At 38.5% G+C, this 19,213-nt stretch overlaps 1 protein-coding gene across 7 annotated transcripts in view; it reads left to right on the top strand.

Moving 5' to 3' along the window:
- Positions 1-13,605, top strand: part of PER2 (period circadian regulator 2) — a 37,132-nt gene extending 23,527 nt beyond the window's left edge. For 6 of the 7 annotated variants that reach the window (XM_027884338.1, XM_027884335.1, XM_027884334.1 and 3 more), the window contains 13 exons: positions 389-542; positions 759-867; positions 1,245-1,376; positions 2,497-2,593; positions 2,862-3,018; positions 3,101-3,228; positions 4,427-4,600; positions 4,868-5,128; positions 5,872-6,719; positions 8,116-8,302; positions 8,815-9,007; positions 10,151-10,301; positions 11,132-13,605. In XM_027884338.1, coding sequence (XP_027740139.1) covers positions 389-542; positions 759-867; positions 1,245-1,376; positions 2,497-2,593; positions 2,862-3,018; positions 3,101-3,228; positions 4,427-4,600; positions 4,868-5,128; positions 5,872-6,719; positions 8,116-8,302; positions 8,815-9,007; positions 10,151-10,301; positions 11,132-11,281 — 2,741 coding nt within the window. In that variant the 3' untranslated portion in view covers positions 11,282-13,605. The remainder of the gene's footprint in view (positions 1-388; positions 543-758; positions 868-1,244; positions 1,377-2,496; positions 2,594-2,861; positions 3,019-3,100; positions 3,229-4,426; positions 4,601-4,867; positions 5,129-5,871; positions 6,720-8,115; positions 8,303-8,814; positions 9,008-10,150; positions 10,302-11,131) is intronic. The other variant, XM_027884339.1, reaches the window with a different exon arrangement.
- Positions 13,606-19,213: the final 5,608 nt, after the last annotated feature.

Here is a 19,213-nt window from a genome sequence, read left to right on the forward strand (position 1 = left end):
ATGAATATTTCATATGTAAAGAAAGTTTTCTTTAGAATGGTGGGATAGAAGTTGTCACACCTTAAATAATAGTCTTTCTTATTTCACAGAGAAGAGAATAAGAGTCATTCTGGCAATGTGAATTTTTTCAAGTTTTAAATTGTAAAACTGTTAATTCAGCCTCCTTTAGTTTGTTGTATTCTAAAGGTGATTTTCTTGACCATAGTCCAGTAAATTACAAAGGTCTCCTTTTTCTGGTAGCCCAGCATTTCTGAAAGTATTGATGTATCTGGCATTCGTTACTTCAAATAGCATCTTCCTCCTTGGCAATTCATTGCAAAATCCTGAATCATTAAGTAGAATTGTGCAAATATTAATCTAAAATTTCCTTTTGAATCCTTCATTTCAGTTCTTCAGTATGGAGGACAGCCTTTTGACTACTCACCAATCAGGTTTTGCACTAGAAATGGAGATTATATCACCATGGACACCAGCTGGTCCAGTTTCATCAACCCTTGGAGTAGAAAAGTTTCATTTATTATTGGAAGACACAAAGTTAGGACGTAAGTCAACGAACTGTTGGGACTTTGAGATTTTTTTAAATTTAATTTATTTTCCCTTCCCTCGAGTTTACCTAGTGGTCCTTGAGAAAGACGTAAGGGAACAGAATAAGCGTTAGATTCTGCTTAGTCTATACAGATGTTAAATTGAAGCTGTGGCCTCTCTGTGATTGAAGTACTTGCACTGGTAATGAGCTGGTATATGTTTGATTTATGCAGGGGTCCCTTGAATGAAGATGTCTTTGCTGCTCCCAACTATACAGAGGATAGAATCCTTCACCCCAGTGTTCAGGAAATCACTGAGCAAATATATCGGCTGCTACTGCAGGTACAGCACGTGCCTTAATTGGTACCCTTTTCATTTCCCACTGAAGGAAGGCTGTTTATCTTTGTGTGACCCTTTGTTTAGCTCTGCTACTGTATTGGAATCTTTGGCTACAATCCTGGGAACTGCTTGCACTCAGGATTACCAGGCAAGACTTACTGAAGTACGTTAGAACTCCAGTGGGTACCTTAAGGATTTCATACAGCTAAGGAGTCCTCTCAAAAGACAAACAAACCAACCAAAAAATCCAACCCCAAAAAACCAAGCAACAAAAAAACCCAACACAAAATAAAGCCTTTTTTTTTTTTTTTCGCATGGAGTTACTGACGTGCTGAGATACATGTGTAGATATAAATGTATATTTTGTTGTTGTTTAACAGCCTGTACACAACAGTGGATCCAGTGGCTATGGAAGTCTAGGTAGCAATGGTTCACATGAGCACTTAATGAGTGTGGCATCCTCCAGTGACAGCACGGGAAATAATAATGAAGACACTCATAAGGATAAGCCAGTAGGTTTGAGTTTTTCTTATTCAAGTATGTGGCACAAAACAAAGTGGTCAAAGTGGGCATTTTTACCTTTTAGATTAACACTTTCAAGTGAGGGATGGAAGGAAGTGTGAAGAACATGTCATCCTTTTTGACATAAGGAAAAACATTTCTATCTAAAGGAATAAACCTTCCTGGTGTAGATGAAGTCTCAGGATACCAAACACAGTTATAGGCGTGAAAGTCAAGGTTTATAAAGAATTTAAACCCGTAAAATGTGTTTACTTAATCTAATATCTGTTACATGTTACATACTGTGTTGGAAAAACCAGCTGGATATTTGAAAGCAGTTTCTTTTTGGAGGGAAAAGTCAGTAATTACTGTTTTCCCAAATGAAACTAAGAAGATTAAATGCAGTAATACCTGCATAATCAAGTGATAGCTTGACTCTGATAGCCTTTAATGTTGCAAAAATACGCCCTATAATACAGAGTGAAATAAATGGAATGTAGTAATCTTTTAGTTTGTGCTTAAAACTTTACTTTACATTCAATTCTGAAAGCCAAAATTTTTATTCACTGAGTTATACTGCTTATAGGCTAATTCTTCCAAATCTAATTTGCACTTCTGTGATCAGACTTTGCAGACTCCAGCTCTTGCCAAAGTGATCACTTTCTTGGCTTTCAGTTCTTCAACACTGGTGGCATAAACAGATGAAGTCTCTGGATTTTTTGTGTAACAGATAAATTACTACTTTTGGAGCTATGCAGAAAAGTGATGTCCCAAGAGATCTTGGTTTTGAGGGAAATAGATACCTGGCTTTCCTTACTTTTTCACCAAGTAATAGGTTTTTTTTCTGAGGTCATTTTTGTAATGTATCCTTTATATTTTCCGATCCAAGGCATTCAACCATAATAAACAAAATACAGAGTAATTGTGTACAAAACCCCTACTTTAAATGTCTTTTATCGATTTCCCAAATTGCTCCTGCTGCACAATAAGATTGTATGCAATGCATGCAGATTTCTCCTGCGATCGAACTAATTGCAAGACTGAGGTTAGATTTGGTCTACTGAGGAGCTTCTGTGAATGTTGTTTTATGTCAAAATTTTGCAATAACTGTTTTTAATGAACTGCTTTCAGCAGGTTTGTCAATATGCCCGTAAGGTCAAGAATAAAGGGCAGCATATTTTCACTGACAATAAAGCAAAAGTGGACTATAAGAAAGAGTCTTTTGCAGGTAAGACGTTAAAAAGTTAATTATAGTCTCTTGTGCTGGTGCCTTGTATAATATGACCTAACTAAACTTTACACCTCCAAGAATCCATAAGGACAGGAAAGTATTTTACACCATGTTCATCCATTAGTGTGCAAACCTCCAGCTTTACAGTGGTTAATTTGTGACCTGTTAAGAAATATGCAGAAATGAAAATGTTTACTGCTACTTTGATGAGAATTTGCAGGGATTTAATGCCATAATTGCTTGATAGCAGAATCTCTTTTCACAGAAAAACAAAATACTCCTGGTGGTCAGGTGAAAGATGTAGGGGGAAAGGATACTGCAGTAACAGCTGCTCCTAAGAATGTGACTACTGAAGAGTTGGCTTGGAAAGAACAACCTGTATATTCATATCAACAGATCAGCTGTTTGGACAGTGTCATCAGGTAAGCAACTAGTGTGTAAATTACTCTTGACCTCTGGACTTAAGATTTGTATATCTCATATTGTTAAATTGTTGTGTTTTAGGTACTTGGAGAGTTGTAATGTGCCTGGTACAGCAAAAAGAAAATGTGAACCTTCAACAAGTGTTGCATCACTGAGTTCTGGAGTTCACGAACAAAAAGCAGCTGAGAATGCTATACAGCCCTTGGGAGGTATCTCTACAGCACAGCTTTTTCTTGATTGATTTTGGCTAGCAGTCAGTTGGGTGTTACTTTTTGTAAAATAATGAGTGTAGTTTGGGCATGACCTCATAGTTGTTTTCTCAGTGTTTGATGCTGGTGATCTTTTCTCATTAAAATCTTCCCTACAGTCAGAATACTGAGCAGTTGATAGAATATCTGGATTGTAGATGCTATGAACTTACTTGTACTGTATAAAATACAGTAGAATTTTGAAGGTTAGGATTTGACACAGTCCCTTGTCTGGATGGGGAAATGAAATACAGAATGTAACTGGTTAGTACAAGAATTGTAAGATTAATAAAAGAACTAAACACAAATGAGAGCTTTGTTCATTCAGCCATGTCATTATATGAGGCTGAAGGGAAAGTGTCCCTGGAGTGTCTCAAAAATTGGTATAGGGAATGATCTTGTCTGTATTTTCTTTTGACCAGCTTCAAAAAGAAGTTCTAATGCAGCTTTTAGAATGAAATTAGAAGCTATCAGTATACATAGGAGCAAAGTGTCCTGTAGAAGGAACTGAAATGCTGTAATTTGGAGCCTCTGCAGTTCTAGTAGGCAGGATGTGATGTGGGTCACTAGTTTTTTGTTGCACCGATGCCTGAGAATGATGAAGTCACCAGCATAATCTAATCAGGAAAAAGGCAAATTTTAGTGGTGAAATGTGTTATGGAAGCATTTCTCTGAAAGGAGGAATGTTTAATACTGTTTTATGAGGCACTGGTATGACCTCTGCTGGATTATTGTGTGTAGCTTTCAGGGGAGGGAATTTGAACTAGGTGCAACTAACTCAGAGCAAAACTGTCAGGGTAACCAGCTAATGACAGATTAGTGTACAACACTATGGGTGCTGGGGGGAACTTAGGCTGGAAGCGGCTGGAAAGTGCCTTCCAAAATTGTGCCATGAAAGAACAGTTAAGACCAGGAAGGAGCAAAATGTCCTTCATTGAAAACGTTTGGTTTGGCTGTATGTGTGAATAGAGGATTGGATTTGGTTGCTCAGTAGTTGTTCTATTCCTAGAATACTCTTGGTGGAATGCAGCAAGTAAAATGCTCATTGTCTTTCTTGTCAAGCACAGTTTGGCCTTTACTGTTTAGCAACTCTAGCAACTTGTAACTTGAATTCTCTCTCGTTTATGTTCATTAAACTGCAACTTTATTTCTTTAATAGATCCTGCTGTGTTGAAGGCATCTGGTAAATCGAGTGGTCCTCCAGTGGTTGGTGCTCACTTAACATCTTTGGCTTTACCTGGCAAGCCTGAAAGTGTTGTGTCTCTCACAAGTCAGTGCAGCTACAGTAGTACCATTGTTCATGTCGGAGACAAGAAAACACAACCTGAATTAGGTATGGTTTTTGCTAATAATTTTTCCTGCAAAATGGCAATTACTGGCAAGGTTAAACGTCAGACTTGTGAACAGCTAATATCTGCTTGTGACTTACATTTCTTACAGCTGAAATGTCACTTGGGAAATGGAATAAGTAGGGATGGAATTTGTATCTTAAACTTGCAGTGAAATTATTACAGAATTGTAATATCTTAAAAATGCATATCCAGAGCTTTTTTTTTTTTTTTAACTTTGTCTTGATATATTTTTCCTTCTATTTCTGTAGAAATGATAGAAGATGGTCCGAGTGGAGCAGAAATCTTGGATGGCCAACCTCTTGCCCCTCCATCCAGCTCTGCACAACTAAATCAAGAAAAGGAGCCCTTTAAAAAACTGGGACTGACAAAGGAAGTCCTTGCAGTGCATACACAAAAAGAGGAGCAGAGCTTCTTGAATAAGTTTAAAGAAATCAAGAGATTTAATATATTTCAGTCGCACTGCAATTACTACTTACAAGATAAACCAAAAGGACGGCCTGGTGAACGTGGTATGGCAGTAGTTTTCTCTATAAGACTTGCATTTATGTAGGAAGTGAATCCTGTTGGGAGGGCATTTCCATTTTTGGTTGTGTTGTGGGGCCACTGTGAACAGTAACAGCTGCGTGATATTTTCAAAGTCCACAGAAAGATTCTTGCCAGAAGATTGAGAGTGGAATATAATTTTTCATTTAGTAACTGACGTTTTGATTTTTACCTGTTCACTATAACATTACTGTCATGCATATACTTTCAAGGGATGAAAAACATGCTTTAGCATGTTTGCTTTACTGTATCTCTGCTTGTAATCCCTTGCTTTTCTTTTCCTTCTGTCTTTCCATCTGTCTTTTTTTCACGTTTTGTGGTTTGGTTTTGTTTTCAACTCCTTTGTTTTCCTGTTTTTCCCCATTCCACTATGGTGAAACAATCTGGTAATTGTTTGGTTGCCTTTAAGTTATTAATGCAATCTGTGGGATGGAAATGGCAGAGAAAAGCAGTAGTAGTGAGACTGTTTTGTTTATTAGGCCTAGGAACTCTGGATGGCATTTCAAGCATTGATCAAGCATTTCAAAAAGGCTTGATACTGATCTGATTTTCTTACCATTTCAGTCTTGACTTGTGTTGAAACAGAAGTCAGACACTGCTAAGCAATTTTTTCAGATCTTTATCTTTAATTTTTAATTTAAGTAGTTATACAGGTCTTGTGTAACTATTTTTTTATAACCTTTATTATAACTTCTTTATTTTTTTGCAGGTGGCCGTGGACAAAGAAACGCCACCTCTGGAGTGGATCAGCCTTGGAAAAAAAGTGGAAAGAACAGGAAATCCAAGCGCATTAAGCCACAGGAGTCTTCAGACAGTACAACTTCTGGAGCGAAATTCCCCCATCGGTTCCCTCTCCAGGGTTTGAATACCACTGCTTGGTCACCATCAGAGACTTCCCAAGCGAGCTACTCAGCAGTGTCTTTTCCCACTGTTATGCCTGCATATTCACTTCCTGTTTTTCCAGCAGCGGGGACTGTGCCACCAGCTCCTGAAACTTCACTCTCTGGTTTTAATCAGTTGCCAGACTCTGGAAATACTTGCCCTATGCAACCCTCCCAGTTCTCTGCTCCCTTCATGACCCCGGTCGTAGCTCTTGTGCTCCCCAACTATGTCTACCCCGAGATGAACAATAACTTACCTCAAACACTTTACCACAGTCAGCCCAACTTCCCTGCCCATTCCGCTTTCTCCTCACAGACAGTATTTCCAGCACAGCCACCGTTTGCTACCCCCAGCCCTTTCCCACAGCAGGCGTTTTTCCCGACACAGCCATTCCATTACAATCCACCAGCAGAGCCCGAAAAGGCTCCTGTCGCAGAGACACGAAATGAGCCGTCCCGCTCCTGCACTCCACAGTCAGTGGGTCCTCATGACCAGGCTTCACCACCTCTGTTCCAGTCAAGGTGCAGTTCTCCTCTCAACCTTCTGCAGTTGGAAGAAACCACAAAAACTGCTGAAAGTGCAGCTCCTGCGGGATTACACGGAGCTTTAAATGAGGAAGGAGCCATAGGCAAAATTATGACAACTGATAACTGCAGTGGAAAGGAATCCATACCAGTAAGTATGCTGAGGGATCACACACCTGTTTTCCCATCTCTGCTACATCAGTTTCAATCCTTTCACTTGCAGGACTTATTTTTTTAATGACAGACAATAGTCTGTCAGTGCCAGGAGCTCGACTCAAAATTGTAGTTAGTAAATTCAAACTGCAGCAGAGTAAAACATGAAACCCAATCATTACAATAGTCTTAACCTTTAAAAGTTAAATCTACCTTGTTGTTCTTCCAAAGTTGCACTAGGAAGCTTGGAAATACATTTTGAAACAGTTTTTTTCCACTTTTTAAAAAAAAAAAGTTTAAGAATATGGATAAGCCCATTGAAAACCCCTGAAATAGATTTCAAAATAATATGGGCACTTTTATTTTTAGCAAAAAGTTTTGGGCTAGTGAATTTATGTAGAGGGCAAAAACAATCTATAATTGGTCTGAAAGAAGTTGATCTAAAATCAAATCACATCTTCGTTTACAGACAAGCAACCAAAGTAACGAAGAGGGATTGTTACTTGCAGATCATTATTTTTGTTTTATTTGGTGCACTAAAACTGTGCTGAATTATTTGGTAACCTCTGTTTCCTGGCTCCTTCAAATTTGACAAATGACTTCAACAAATAGCTTCAGATGGAGTAATGTGTCTGTAAAGGTTTCTGTGGAGGAAATATATAGACTAATACTTGTGCTTTCCAAAGGCGCCATAGAGTATCTTTGTAAGTGCTGAGTCACTGGTGGGATGGAGCTGCAACCTTCACCTTCCTTTGTTCAGGAATGTGTTAAGGATAAAGCTGGTTCTTTCTATTATTACCTTTTGCTAAGTCCTGTCAGCCTTAATTTCTAATATTTAATCTTCAAACTGACTTGCAGGGAAATCTTGCTTGCATTAAAAATCAGCATAGTTAGAGCTCTTTCCCTTAAAAATATACAAATAGATTATCTGACCTAGGAAACTTCACCTGGGAGTGTTTTCTTACTGCTGTCAGTGCGTGCTGAGATGTAACAGTGGTGGACTGGTGATGCAAATCTCTTTGAGGCAGATTATAGTAGGAGCACCTGCTAGTGTATGCCTTACGTGGCTTGGATAAATTGTGACTTGTCTAGGGCAGTAGGTGCTGTCAAAGCTGAACAGGAAATGCCTTTCTTACTTTTTTTTCCCCGAGAGAATTTGGATTGGTGTTACTGAAAGAACCCTTGTCTACCTATCAGTCCACTTTATTTTTCCTCAGTTGGTCTTGTCATATGTCTGTCTGGGTCATTGTCTATCTTTAAATCATTATATAGACATATTAGAATATGAAGTGGACTTCATTTATTACTAATCATTTGCATTTAATAATAAATAGCTGTGATTTTTAGGTTTGTGTTTGTTTTTTTAATTTTATTTTTTTTCTCCTTATCACTAGGCTGAATCTCCAATGGATGCTCAAAATAGTGATGAACTCTCCATGTCCAGTGTCCTGCTTGACATTTTACTTCAAGAAGATGCATGTTCAGGCACTGGGTCAGCCTCTTCAGGGAGTGGTGTATCTGCAGCTGCTGAGTCTCTGGGCTCTGGATCCAATGGCTGTGGCATGTCAGGGAGCAGAACAGGTAACACTGGCAGCCAGAACTCTCTTACACTCCAATTCTTCTGGAATGTTGAGGTGTCACAAATGCCAAGAACATCAAATGAAAACCTTTGTCCTAACTCCTCATTGCGTGGTTTATTCTTGATTTCTTTCTTAATTGCATTAAACAAATGTTTTTCTGTTGATTTACAGGATAGAACCTTTTTTAAGCATGTGTAAAATAGCCATTAAGATACTATGCAGTTATGACAGAGTAATGAAAAGACCATACTCCTTCACGTTTCCTTTCAGAGTTTTAAATTAAAGTTAGGTAATTATTCTGCTGAAATTTAACAGAGACTGAACTTGAGGATTTGAGTTTTAAAAATGTTAATGCAGTTACCCAGGGGTGGAAATTCCCTCTGTTTAAAAAAGGAAATAGAAGAGTGGTTGTATTTTACTTTCAGTTCTCGGTAATCTTCTCTATTTTCAAAAGCATTTGGATAACCTATGTATTTGACAATTTACAGTAAAATTTTAAATCTCTGTTTACAGGTAGTAGTGAAACTAGTCATACCAGCAAATACTTTGGGAGCATTGATTCCTCAGAAAATCATCATAAAACCAAAATGAAGACAGAAATGGAAGAAAGTGAGCACTTCATTAAATATGTCCTTCAGGATCCTATATGGCTCTTGATGGCAAACACAGATGACACAGTTATGATGACTTACCAGATTCCTTCACGGTAATTCCAATGTCATAGTCCTTCATAAATTCTATATATCTTGGAGGGGATTTCTAATAAAAAAAGCTTTATTAACAGATAAAAGACTCCCTGCTTCAATAACAAAGAACAGATACGGGGGGGAGGAGGGGTGTCAAGTCTGCAGATATATATATTTTTTTTTTTTAATTTATTTTGTGGGAGTAGTGAATGGTATTTTGAAAGGATAGAATAGGATATTTCAGTAAAGACAAGCCTTTGAAAAAGAAGGAAAACAGGCTTTCAAAATACAGAAGCACAGGCATGATGGGGAAAGAAGTAGAGAATACATTGCAAGAACTTTAGCATTTTTTCCCTAGATTTAAAAATACTTTGACATTTCTCGGGTTTTGTAGCCTGAAGTGTTGACAACTATAGGTGGGAATTCCAGTAGACTGTAAAAATAGCAAAGCCTGCCAAAGTATGACAGTCTAAAACAGGATGTTGTGATAACAAGAGTTAAGCTCATTGTCAGAGCATGATACCCTAAAAGGGAAGTGTAAAGCCAACTTGTTCTGGAGTATCCTCTAAGGAACAGAAATTGTACTGGATATCTTGGAAGTTGCTTTCTACTGTCGTCTTTTATAGAGGAATACAGCTTGTAAGTGTTGGCATGGGGTAGGTTTTTTAAGTTTCTGTATGAAGGTAGGACATTTGGGGGGAGAGAGAACTTTGTGTTTTCTAAAGATTAGTTCATTCTTGATGACTTTCTGAAACATATTTACATCTGCTACATCTGCTTTAGTATCTCACATGCATCTGGTGTCTGGTTTGGGTTGTCCTCCCACTGAAGGGGAACTTGGAACTTCCTGCAGGAGCAGCAGAGGGAAGCTGGAGTTTGTGGTGGTTTCACTGGTGGTGCTGCCTGAGTAGCTCTGAGAAGACTGTTCTCACTGGTGGGATTTGAAAAGACAATGAGCCAACAGAGATGTGTTAAATTTGTCTGCAAATGTAGGGAGCTGCTGAAATAACCACACTTAATTTTCTTGCAGTATAAGATTTGTAAGCATAATGTTTTAGAACAAAAATAGTCTTGAAAAATGTTAGTATTTGGCTGTATAACTTTATATAGACATGAAACCCAGAAACTCCTGAAGCTCAATTTCAAAATACATTTTATTTTAGGGATTTGGAAACAGTTTTAAAAGAAGATAAGCAGAAATTAAAACAAATGCAGAAACTACAACCAAAATTTACAGAAGACCAAAAAAGAGAGCTTATTGAAGTTCATCCATGGATCCAGCAGGGTGGGCTGCCAAAAACCGTTGCTAATTCCGTAAGTTTAATGAGTTAGTTACCTTTGCATGTATAGATTATTAGTTGCCTATGTTAGATGCTTCCTTTCCTAATGAAAGCTTGGTCAGTTAATGCAGAGAAAAAAATAGTTCAGACTTCACATGCAGTGGTTTTGAGCTTGATTTAATTTACCACAAGTCTCCTTTCCAATAAGGGAAATTGAAGGAGTGGTGAATACAGTGGTGAATAAGAAATTTCCTTCCTCTTTCTCAGTTTCTGTTTATCTGTTTGAAATCCTTTAGCAACATGACCAGAAACTTCACTACATAAAAATCTCTGTTTTGTGTGCAGAAATTTATGGCCACTGTTTTCTAGAAAGTACAAAATGAATGGCAATATACTGTTCCTTTTCTCTATCAGACTTCTCACTCAGGATCATCTCTTGCCTTGATTCTTCTGAGTAGATCAATGGCTTGAAAGGCAAAAAAAAAAAATAAAAACAACAAAAGAAAGCAGGTTTATTTGTTGTAACTGTACACTGGCTTTAGTCTCCTTAGCCCTGCAACTAAACATGATTATGTTACTGCAGTGTTAGCAGTCAAATGGAGGAAAAGGTGCTTGGAAGGTGTCAGCATTATAAATGATCCATGACATAACTGCTTCCAGTAGAGTTCTCAAGTACTTTTATTGATTTACTGCACATTATAAAATCACAGTGTGTGGAAAAGTTGTGGAGTAGAATATATCTGGTAGCTGCAGCACAGATGTCAAGGTTCTCTTGGAATCAAGGCTTGCATGCAAGAGGACTGTTGTTTGGAAAAGCCGTTGTTTTGATTTTTTTTTTTTTCTATATTTTTTTCTTCTTTTTAGGAATGTATTTTTTGTGAGGACAATATACAGAGCAGTTTTTATACATCATATGATGAAGAAATCCATGAAATGGACCTTAATGAAATGATTGAAGACAGTGGAGAAAACAACTTGGTTTCCCTGAGTCAAACCAGTGAAGAACAAACATAGCATTTGAGCCTGTTGTTTTGAAAACTGCTTCAAAACGACAGTGAAGGATCCATAAAGGTTTTAATCTTGTATCCAGCAAGATGAATCCAGTTCATAAAAGCAAATGATTTTTTTCTTGCTCTAGAAGAGTCATTTGTGAATGAATCTCTTTTTAAATGGTGGCAATCTCTTCCCAGTAAGGACATTGTTGAAGATGGTATAGCTTTTCTTTAAAAGACTCACATTTTGCACTTATATGCCTCAAGTATTTCTTTATAAACTGTAGAAACTTTCATTGTTGCCTACTGTTTTTTGTAGAGTGGGTTAATAAGTGCTGGAAATCTCCTTACGTACAAACGGTTCTTCAAATCCCCTTTTGGTAAATGATTCAGCATTAGAAATTGTTGAAGCAATTTTGCTCAGTGGCTCTTTAGCATTGATCTTAATATTTAAAGTGGTCCAGCATTGTAGAAGAAATAACCTTCAAGGAAATCAATTCACACTTGCCCTTCTCATACCGGTTGATCCCATTCTCTTTGTTTGTCTCCTATAGTTTTGAATGTAGGAACTTTTTTTGTCTAAGAGAAATGTTGAGCTGATTTTGTAAGATGGTCTTGGGTTAAAATACGTGTTGTTGTGTAAGTATAGAGGAGTGTTGACAACTTTGTAGCCTTTTATTTAAATGGACACTGCAACACTATGAACTTTGTTACCTTGAAGCATAATTTCTGAGAATTTATACTCTAGGAATCTTTATGCTCAAAGATTTTAAAAACTTTAGACCACAGAGGATGACTGTGTGTGGTCCAGTGGCTGTTAGGGCTTGGCATAACCTGAACCTTCATTTCTGACTAGTTCTGTCAGAAGGTTGGCCATCAGTTGTTCTGATGTGGCAGAACAAACATCCAGTTTGTACGTGGCAAGGGAGGATTAGACTTGTCTTGTCATTGGAAGACAGCTCTTAAAAAAAAAAAAGAGAAAGTGATTTTGAGAATAGTGTTGACTCACTCTATTTGAATTGCATAATCTCAAACTTAGCATGGCTGGAATCCTTTACTGTCGAAGATTTAATTTTAATGCCTCTGAGATTGTATTGACTTGAATATTTGTACTTTATGTTCTTGTGCTGTTTATATGTGTTGGATGTGGGAAGAGAACATGAAAGAACAACTTTATATGTTGGTTAGTTAAAGGACATGTAGTTGAAGTATTGCTGGATGTCAGCTTCAAGTCTTGGGGTGAAAAATGGAGAAATTCAATTGACTTGGACATGTTTGTCTTAAAATGTTTTTCATGGGAAGCATTTTCTTTTTTTATTAGGATAACGTTTCTATTCACTGAAATTTAAGGTTATTTTCATTCTCTAAGAATGTTTCTCTTTGCATACAGAGCGGATGTGAAGTTAGATCTGACACCACCAAAACATGGAGAAGTGACTGGTATTTGCTTAGTGAAAGAAATAATTTGTGTCAAGTAATTAATTAGACATTAATTGGACAGTGTCATGAGGAAATTTGCACTGGAGACAGGTTCTGCAGATAGTGAAATGTGTGAACTTGTGAAACAAGTAGAATCACAATTTAAAAAAAATAAGTATCTTCAATGTAGTGTGAAGCACTACCCAGCAAGATCTGATTCCTGTCTTTAACACTTTAGCAAGGTCAAACGTAAATATCTGTAAATATAAACTGAATGAGAAATGTTCAAGTGTTGGTGTTCACGTCCGATGTATTAAATGTTTTAATCATAAATGGAACAGTGCAGCTATACCAACATATTCAATAGATTTCATTTTTACATGGAAACAGAACAGTTTTAATTGGACCAGGGTTTGGGAAAAATAAAAGCTTTATATAAAAGGAGTGCATCATAATTATACAAATCTTTTTCGAAGACTTTTCAACCACTTTGAACTTCTTTGCTTTAGCATGCTTTTCTTTTTTCATGTTGGGTTTTTTTTTATTTGTTCTCAGTTCTTTTATTATTTTTTCGATGACCATCTTGTAACTGTAACTTAGTGAAAGGAAGAGAAAAGTATATTTAGAGCATTTTGTGGATGTGCTTAATTATGGACTTAATCTTGCATCCTTAAAGTGTTTGCATTTACAGGGTGGTATTAAAATATTTTCCTGTAACTTTAAATCTACATGCCTCCATTTATAGATAAGATTCTGAAGCTGTAATTTTTCCAAACTGTTGTAAGATGATTTATTTGTGATGACACTTTGTCAACATGTCAACAATGTTTTCTGTACACTGTGCAATATATTTTGGTTTTGCCACTTGTGACTAATTTTTATGACTTTGCTTTTTAGAAACTGGTAAATAAAACAGATATATTTTTAGTTGGTTTTTTTTTGTTCCTTGAGGCTTCTACTCCATGTAAGAAGTAAAAAAATATTTTTATTTTACTAGTAGTATGTAAATTGGTATTTCAAATTGCAGAACTTGCAAGTTATGATGTCAGCTGTGGCCGACAGGACATTTCACTGTCCTGAAGTGAAATTGTTGCCAACTCGTCTGACCGGTAAGTTTAGTGGTCAAATGGAAGATTGAATCCTTATACTGACTAGTTGCTCTGAAAACACGTGCAGATGGAAGAGCATATGCAGGTGGGTTCTCTTTTTGTTCAAAACTGCCAGAGGACACGTTGTCCTTTCTGCACTGTTGAAAGCTGCAACCCCCCATGCTTTTCCATGGGTAACTTAGAGAATTCCACTTGTGCCCCTTGACTTGGCTTTGTGTGGTGATTGTTAGCCTTCTGTTAAGGTGTGAAGTGTAGTGTCTGAAGATTACTGAAACTACTGTGCTTCCCTGTTTGTGTTTTATTTTCTGAGGAGTGGAGAAGGCAGACAGCCTGGAAGATGCCTGTTTTCCCATTTTGAGCAGTGGTGTAGCTCCGTGGGTTAGAAGGTACTCAGGTGATGAGACCCTCCTTAGCCTTTTTTTTTCATGATTATTTTGAGAGGTTCACGGAATTTTTTAAACAGAACAAGGTAGTACAAACCCTAGTTTGGTCATGAGGGACCCAAATATCTCTGTAAACTGCGAAATCAAGACGTTTTGGTTCCAAAAAACAGTTCAGCACACAGGTGAATTGCCTTCACACCAAGGGTAGAGTTGTTGTGTTGTGCACTCAGCTGCCAAGACATGCATTTTAAAGTGTGATTGTTCAACACATCATCCAAGTCCCTTTGAAGTCTTCTGAATCGACTCTAAATACGTGAGCAGTTCTGTGTGCGTCTGAAAACATTTTTGTCCTAACAGCTCCTTGGTTCCTCGCTCAGCTCAGCATGCAGAGGAGAGATGTATTGATGAAACACTTCCCAGAACTACAAATCTGAGTGTCATCCACACACTCAGGTTATCTGCAACCCAGAAGGTATCATGCTGGCATTTGGATGCAAGTTCTGATAACTGATGTATAACCTTGGGAGAACTGAAGTGCTGCTGATGTGATAAATTACCAGGTAATCCCTCACAGTTACTTCTGCTTTTTGTAATTTTTTTTGAATGTAAACATAATAAAGAGTATGAGTTAAATGTGGCTGCAGGTATTCACATACTCCTCCTTGGTGATGTGCCTTCTGTCAGCACACGAGGACAATGGCTTGCCTTGCACTGCAGAACTGTTGGGAGCGGGGTTTGTCAGTCTCTCCCACCTCAGTAGCCCCTAGATGTCACTGGTGTTCTGGGATTATATTTGGCAGTTTTGTCACCCCTGTTAGTCCTCTGTGTAGCTTCTTGGATATTGGGGCTGTTGGGTTTGCTGTGGCATTATTTGATGTAAAGGAAAAGCTCTGTGGCTCGAATTCTTCATCATGAAGAGCTGTGGTGACAGTGATAGTGCGTGCAAACACAAGCTCCACTTGGAAAAGGGAAAGGGGCTACTGAAAACATCAGATTTTAGTCCACTTATAAGCTGTCATGAATTTGGAGGAGGAAAAAACAAAGCTGTCCTTACTGAGAATTAAGATGCTGGTGGTGGTTTTGTTTCTAGCAAGGGTGGAAAGGACCTAATGCATTGATAAGCCTCTGACCCAAAAAACATGGTGAAATGAGTTGCATGCTTCTGGCAAAGTTTTGTTAATGGATGACTTAAAAGGAGAATAATGTTTGTAGGTGTAACTTCCAGAAATTCCAGTGTTTACTTGCTCACAAGTGGTTAGGAGCTTAGGAAATATATTCAGTCTGTTGAACAAAGTAATGAACAGCTCAGCAGCTCCTTTTGCTTGGTGGTTGTGGAAGTGGATATTATATTTAGGGGTGCTACACAAAGTGTGTAACAGCTGTCTGCGTTTCACTGGAGTGGCTTTAAAAAATAAACCACAAAGAAATAATAATAATAATAAAAAAACCAACAAACAAAATGAAACAAAACAAACAAAAAAAACCTGAAAACCAAAACAAACCAAACAATGTCTCCAGGATTTCTAAGTGGAAAGCAGTATAAGACGGGGTGGAAACTGAGACACCTGAACTCTTAATCATTGTTACTGCTCTTTGTATCTGCTGAAAAATCATGAGCTCAATCAGGCTGCCATGTGCAGTGGCAGTGTGTGTGATGGGGTTTCATTCTACTGTATTTCAGGCTCGGGAGTGTATCTGGTAGTTAGATACAAACAGAGGAGCTGCTGTGGCAGCCCATGAATAGCGTTTAACCTTAGCAGACAATATGAAGTAGGAAAGCACTTGCCATTCATGCAGAGAAAACGCCTTTGGCTAAAGGACACACTGTGAAAGGAGCCTGATGTCCTGAGGCAGGTGCTGTGCTGGGACTGATGGATGTCCAGTGGTGGGTACAATGGTGCCTGTGTCGTACAGAAAGGGGAAATGAGCAGAGAGCCAGACCTCGAGCACCTGCTGCAGCTGGGGTAGGTGATTTGCACTCAGTTTCTTTTAACTGGGTAAGGAGACAAATTTAAGGATGGGTTAAAATTTCCCGCTTTCCTAGGGTTTGTCAAGATGTTCTTCTCTTTCTGTAGTCTGTGTATTAATACAGTAAAACAGGATATAGTGAATTTATTACTCTCTTTAAATTGTTATAATGGTCTAAGAGTAAAATGTGTTGCTGTTGCACTGTCCACTTCAAAGATTCTACTTCTGTCCAAGAACTTACTGGATATGCTTTTTTAAAAAAATACATATTTATCTGTTGCTTGTGTAAGATAAGGTCTACTGCTTTTCCTTCTGTTGTCACCAGCTGACTCCCTTTGAAATTTCCTGTGGCCCTTGTGCATTGGGTGCTGGATAAACTTACCAAATACACTTCTCTAGTTGGTTTTACTTTGCTAGTAAAGAAGGGTTGGGTGTGTGGCCTGTGTTTCCCTCTGCTCTCGTTTAGGGGGGCACAGGAATGAGTGGCTCAGTTCAGTGGGGCCTGGTGAGACGGACTCGGTTCTTTCATTCCCCAGGTCAGTGGTGTCCTGCACAGGCATTTATACTAATGATTAAATCTGAGCCATCTGTCCCTTCTGTTTGCTGGGACTTTTGCTACTCCTGACTGCACCTCTCCAGCTTTTTTTTTTTTTTTTTTTCCTTCAGTTTTTTTGGGAGCATATAAAGACTGAAGCCAACACTTAAATTGAGGTGGGGGCTTTTTTGGTACTTGTATTAATAAACTTCTTTTATCTCCTTTAGCTTTCAGTTTCAATTTTGAATACTGATAGATCTGTCCTCACATATCTAGGAAAACTGTTTTTTCATAGTTTAATTGCATTTCTAAATTTGGTGAAACCAGAGGCTCATGATGTAAAGATTAATTAGACTGCAGGCTAAGTTTGTGCTGAGCAGTTAGGAGTGGCAGTACCTGCAATGCAGAGGTACTGTTGCTTCTAGAATCCGAAAATATGTAGTTTGTTCCTGCAGCAGTACAGAATTCTGAGAAATAAAGTCATGTTATTTTTCTCTTCCAGAGACAGGACATATGTAATTTGCTATATCAACAAGTATAATTTAGTATCAGATGGTATGTAAGTAACTGCATTGTATTTTTCATTGTTCAATGTAGTAGCTCTCTGCTAGAGTAGTTTCTCTTCCTGTTTGGGCTAAATGAGGTTTCAATTTATTAAAAAAAAAAAAAAATTCTATCCAGGAAATAATGGAATTGAAGAAAGATATCTATGTGCACCAGGGCATGGAAAACCCCAAAATGACCTGAGATGGCTCTGGCTGCAGGATGATCCCTGGAATGGCATGGCAGGCTCAGTAACAGCCCCAGCCCTCGGGCTGAGCTCCACAAGCTGCTCTGGCTGTGCCTTCAGGCCCTTGCACAGACTCAGTTACCAGCCTGGGGCCAAAGGCAGCATCTTCTGTACGGGAATTTGTGCATTTAAAAAGCATATGGTGTGACACAATGCAGAAGGGAGTGACAATGGGGAGAATGTGGCCATCGGGAGTTATTTCCAGGGTCTATATGCAGTTGTCTTTACAAGCCTCCTCCTTTTTTGTGTTCTGAAGAGCTGCTTGTGAATAGAGCAGACTTTGTCTCAGCTGCTCAGAGCGGCCGGGAGGGAAGTGGAGGATGGGGAAGAGAGCCTTCTGTTCAGATCTGATTTCCAGGGAGATGCCGGCCTCTTCCTAAACTCCACCTCCCTGGGAGCGGCTGAAGGCTGGAAGACTTTTTGTTCACCGTTACCTTGAAGTTCTCTTTCGCCTCCACTCTTTTTAGAAACGAATCCAAATATAAATATATTTGGTTTAGAATTGTGGTGAAATTTGTAACAGCCAAAGTCAGGGGGCAATACTGAAGGATTCCCGCATCATGTAAAGAATTAGGAAATTGTTGTGTTGTCTTTATACTCCATTGTCTTTGAGCATACAGCCCCATTCAAAGGCTCCTAAAGCTTTGGATGTTGTCAGGCAGTGAATTTAATATTTTAATAATAATTACCTCGCATTACATTGCAGTGAACTTATGTGGGATCAACTATAAAGACCTGATTGAGAACACACATATGTATAATGTTGTTTTATTAGTCCTCCCAGTCCCCCTAAAATCCTTTCCCTGCACGTGCTCTGCCATTATGAGGTGATGCTTCCATCTTAAATTTAAAGAATAGTTTTCAGGGATTTCTGGCTTGGATTTTTGAGGAAAATCTCTTTGTTTTTTGGGGTTTCTTTTGTCAGATAGTCTATTAACTAGCAAATTAGCAAAATAAAAAAGGTACCTGTGTCCTAATCTGAGTAAATCATTTATAGTCTTGAATCGATTTCATGGCAGAGTGGTATAAATTGAACCAGACTGCATACTGTAAATGATTTCACTCGCTGACAAATTAGTTTGATAAAGTGATATATGACTGCCTTTGCCATGTAATGTAGTGTTCATTGGCCTGTGAGGTTTATGGTGTTAACTTTTACTCATTACACTGACAAGAGTGACGTTACAGGCGGGGTCTGTTGGGATGTATTTGACAGGATCAAATGGCCCGGATGCTGAGGAAGTTGTTGAGCAGCGACACTGCCCGTGGTGCCTTCTGAGGGGCCGAACTGAAGCCACGCAGGGGAAGGTCAGGATACCTTGGGCACCACAGTGTGAATCCTCCATGGCTGAGTGAGCTGGCAGTAAATCAGAGGCAGGAAGTGCAGCACTGTGTTCTGCTCTGTTCTAGGAAGATCTCTGTAAATGGAGATGGTATTTATCACCTCCTTGATTTATACGGCACAACTGGCTTATTCAAGCATTTCCAGAGAAAACTTGTAAAACTTTCAGATATAAAATTTCATTTTCAATAAGAGAGGAGAGTGTGAGGGAGAGGAATCTGTGGTGTTTGTTCTGCAGGGTTTCTCCAGAGGCATGGATGCCAACAGCCTTCCCCAAACTCTGGGGGCTTTATCAGTGCCCACAGTGGTGACTTGAAGCTGGTTGGCAAAACTTACTGTGAGTAAATTGCTGTAATTATTTGTACCCACAGCTTTCCAAGCATTGCCCTACCTCTAAGGCTGTTAGAT

Source organism: Empidonax traillii, unplaced genomic scaffold (genome assembly GCF_003031625.1).
Source record: "Empidonax traillii isolate 1590-97213 ecotype Southwest subspecies unplaced genomic scaffold, ASM303162v1 scaffold143:size1492093, whole genome shotgun sequence".
Classification (NCBI taxonomy): Eukaryota; Metazoa; Chordata; class Aves; order Passeriformes; family Tyrannidae; genus Empidonax; species Empidonax traillii.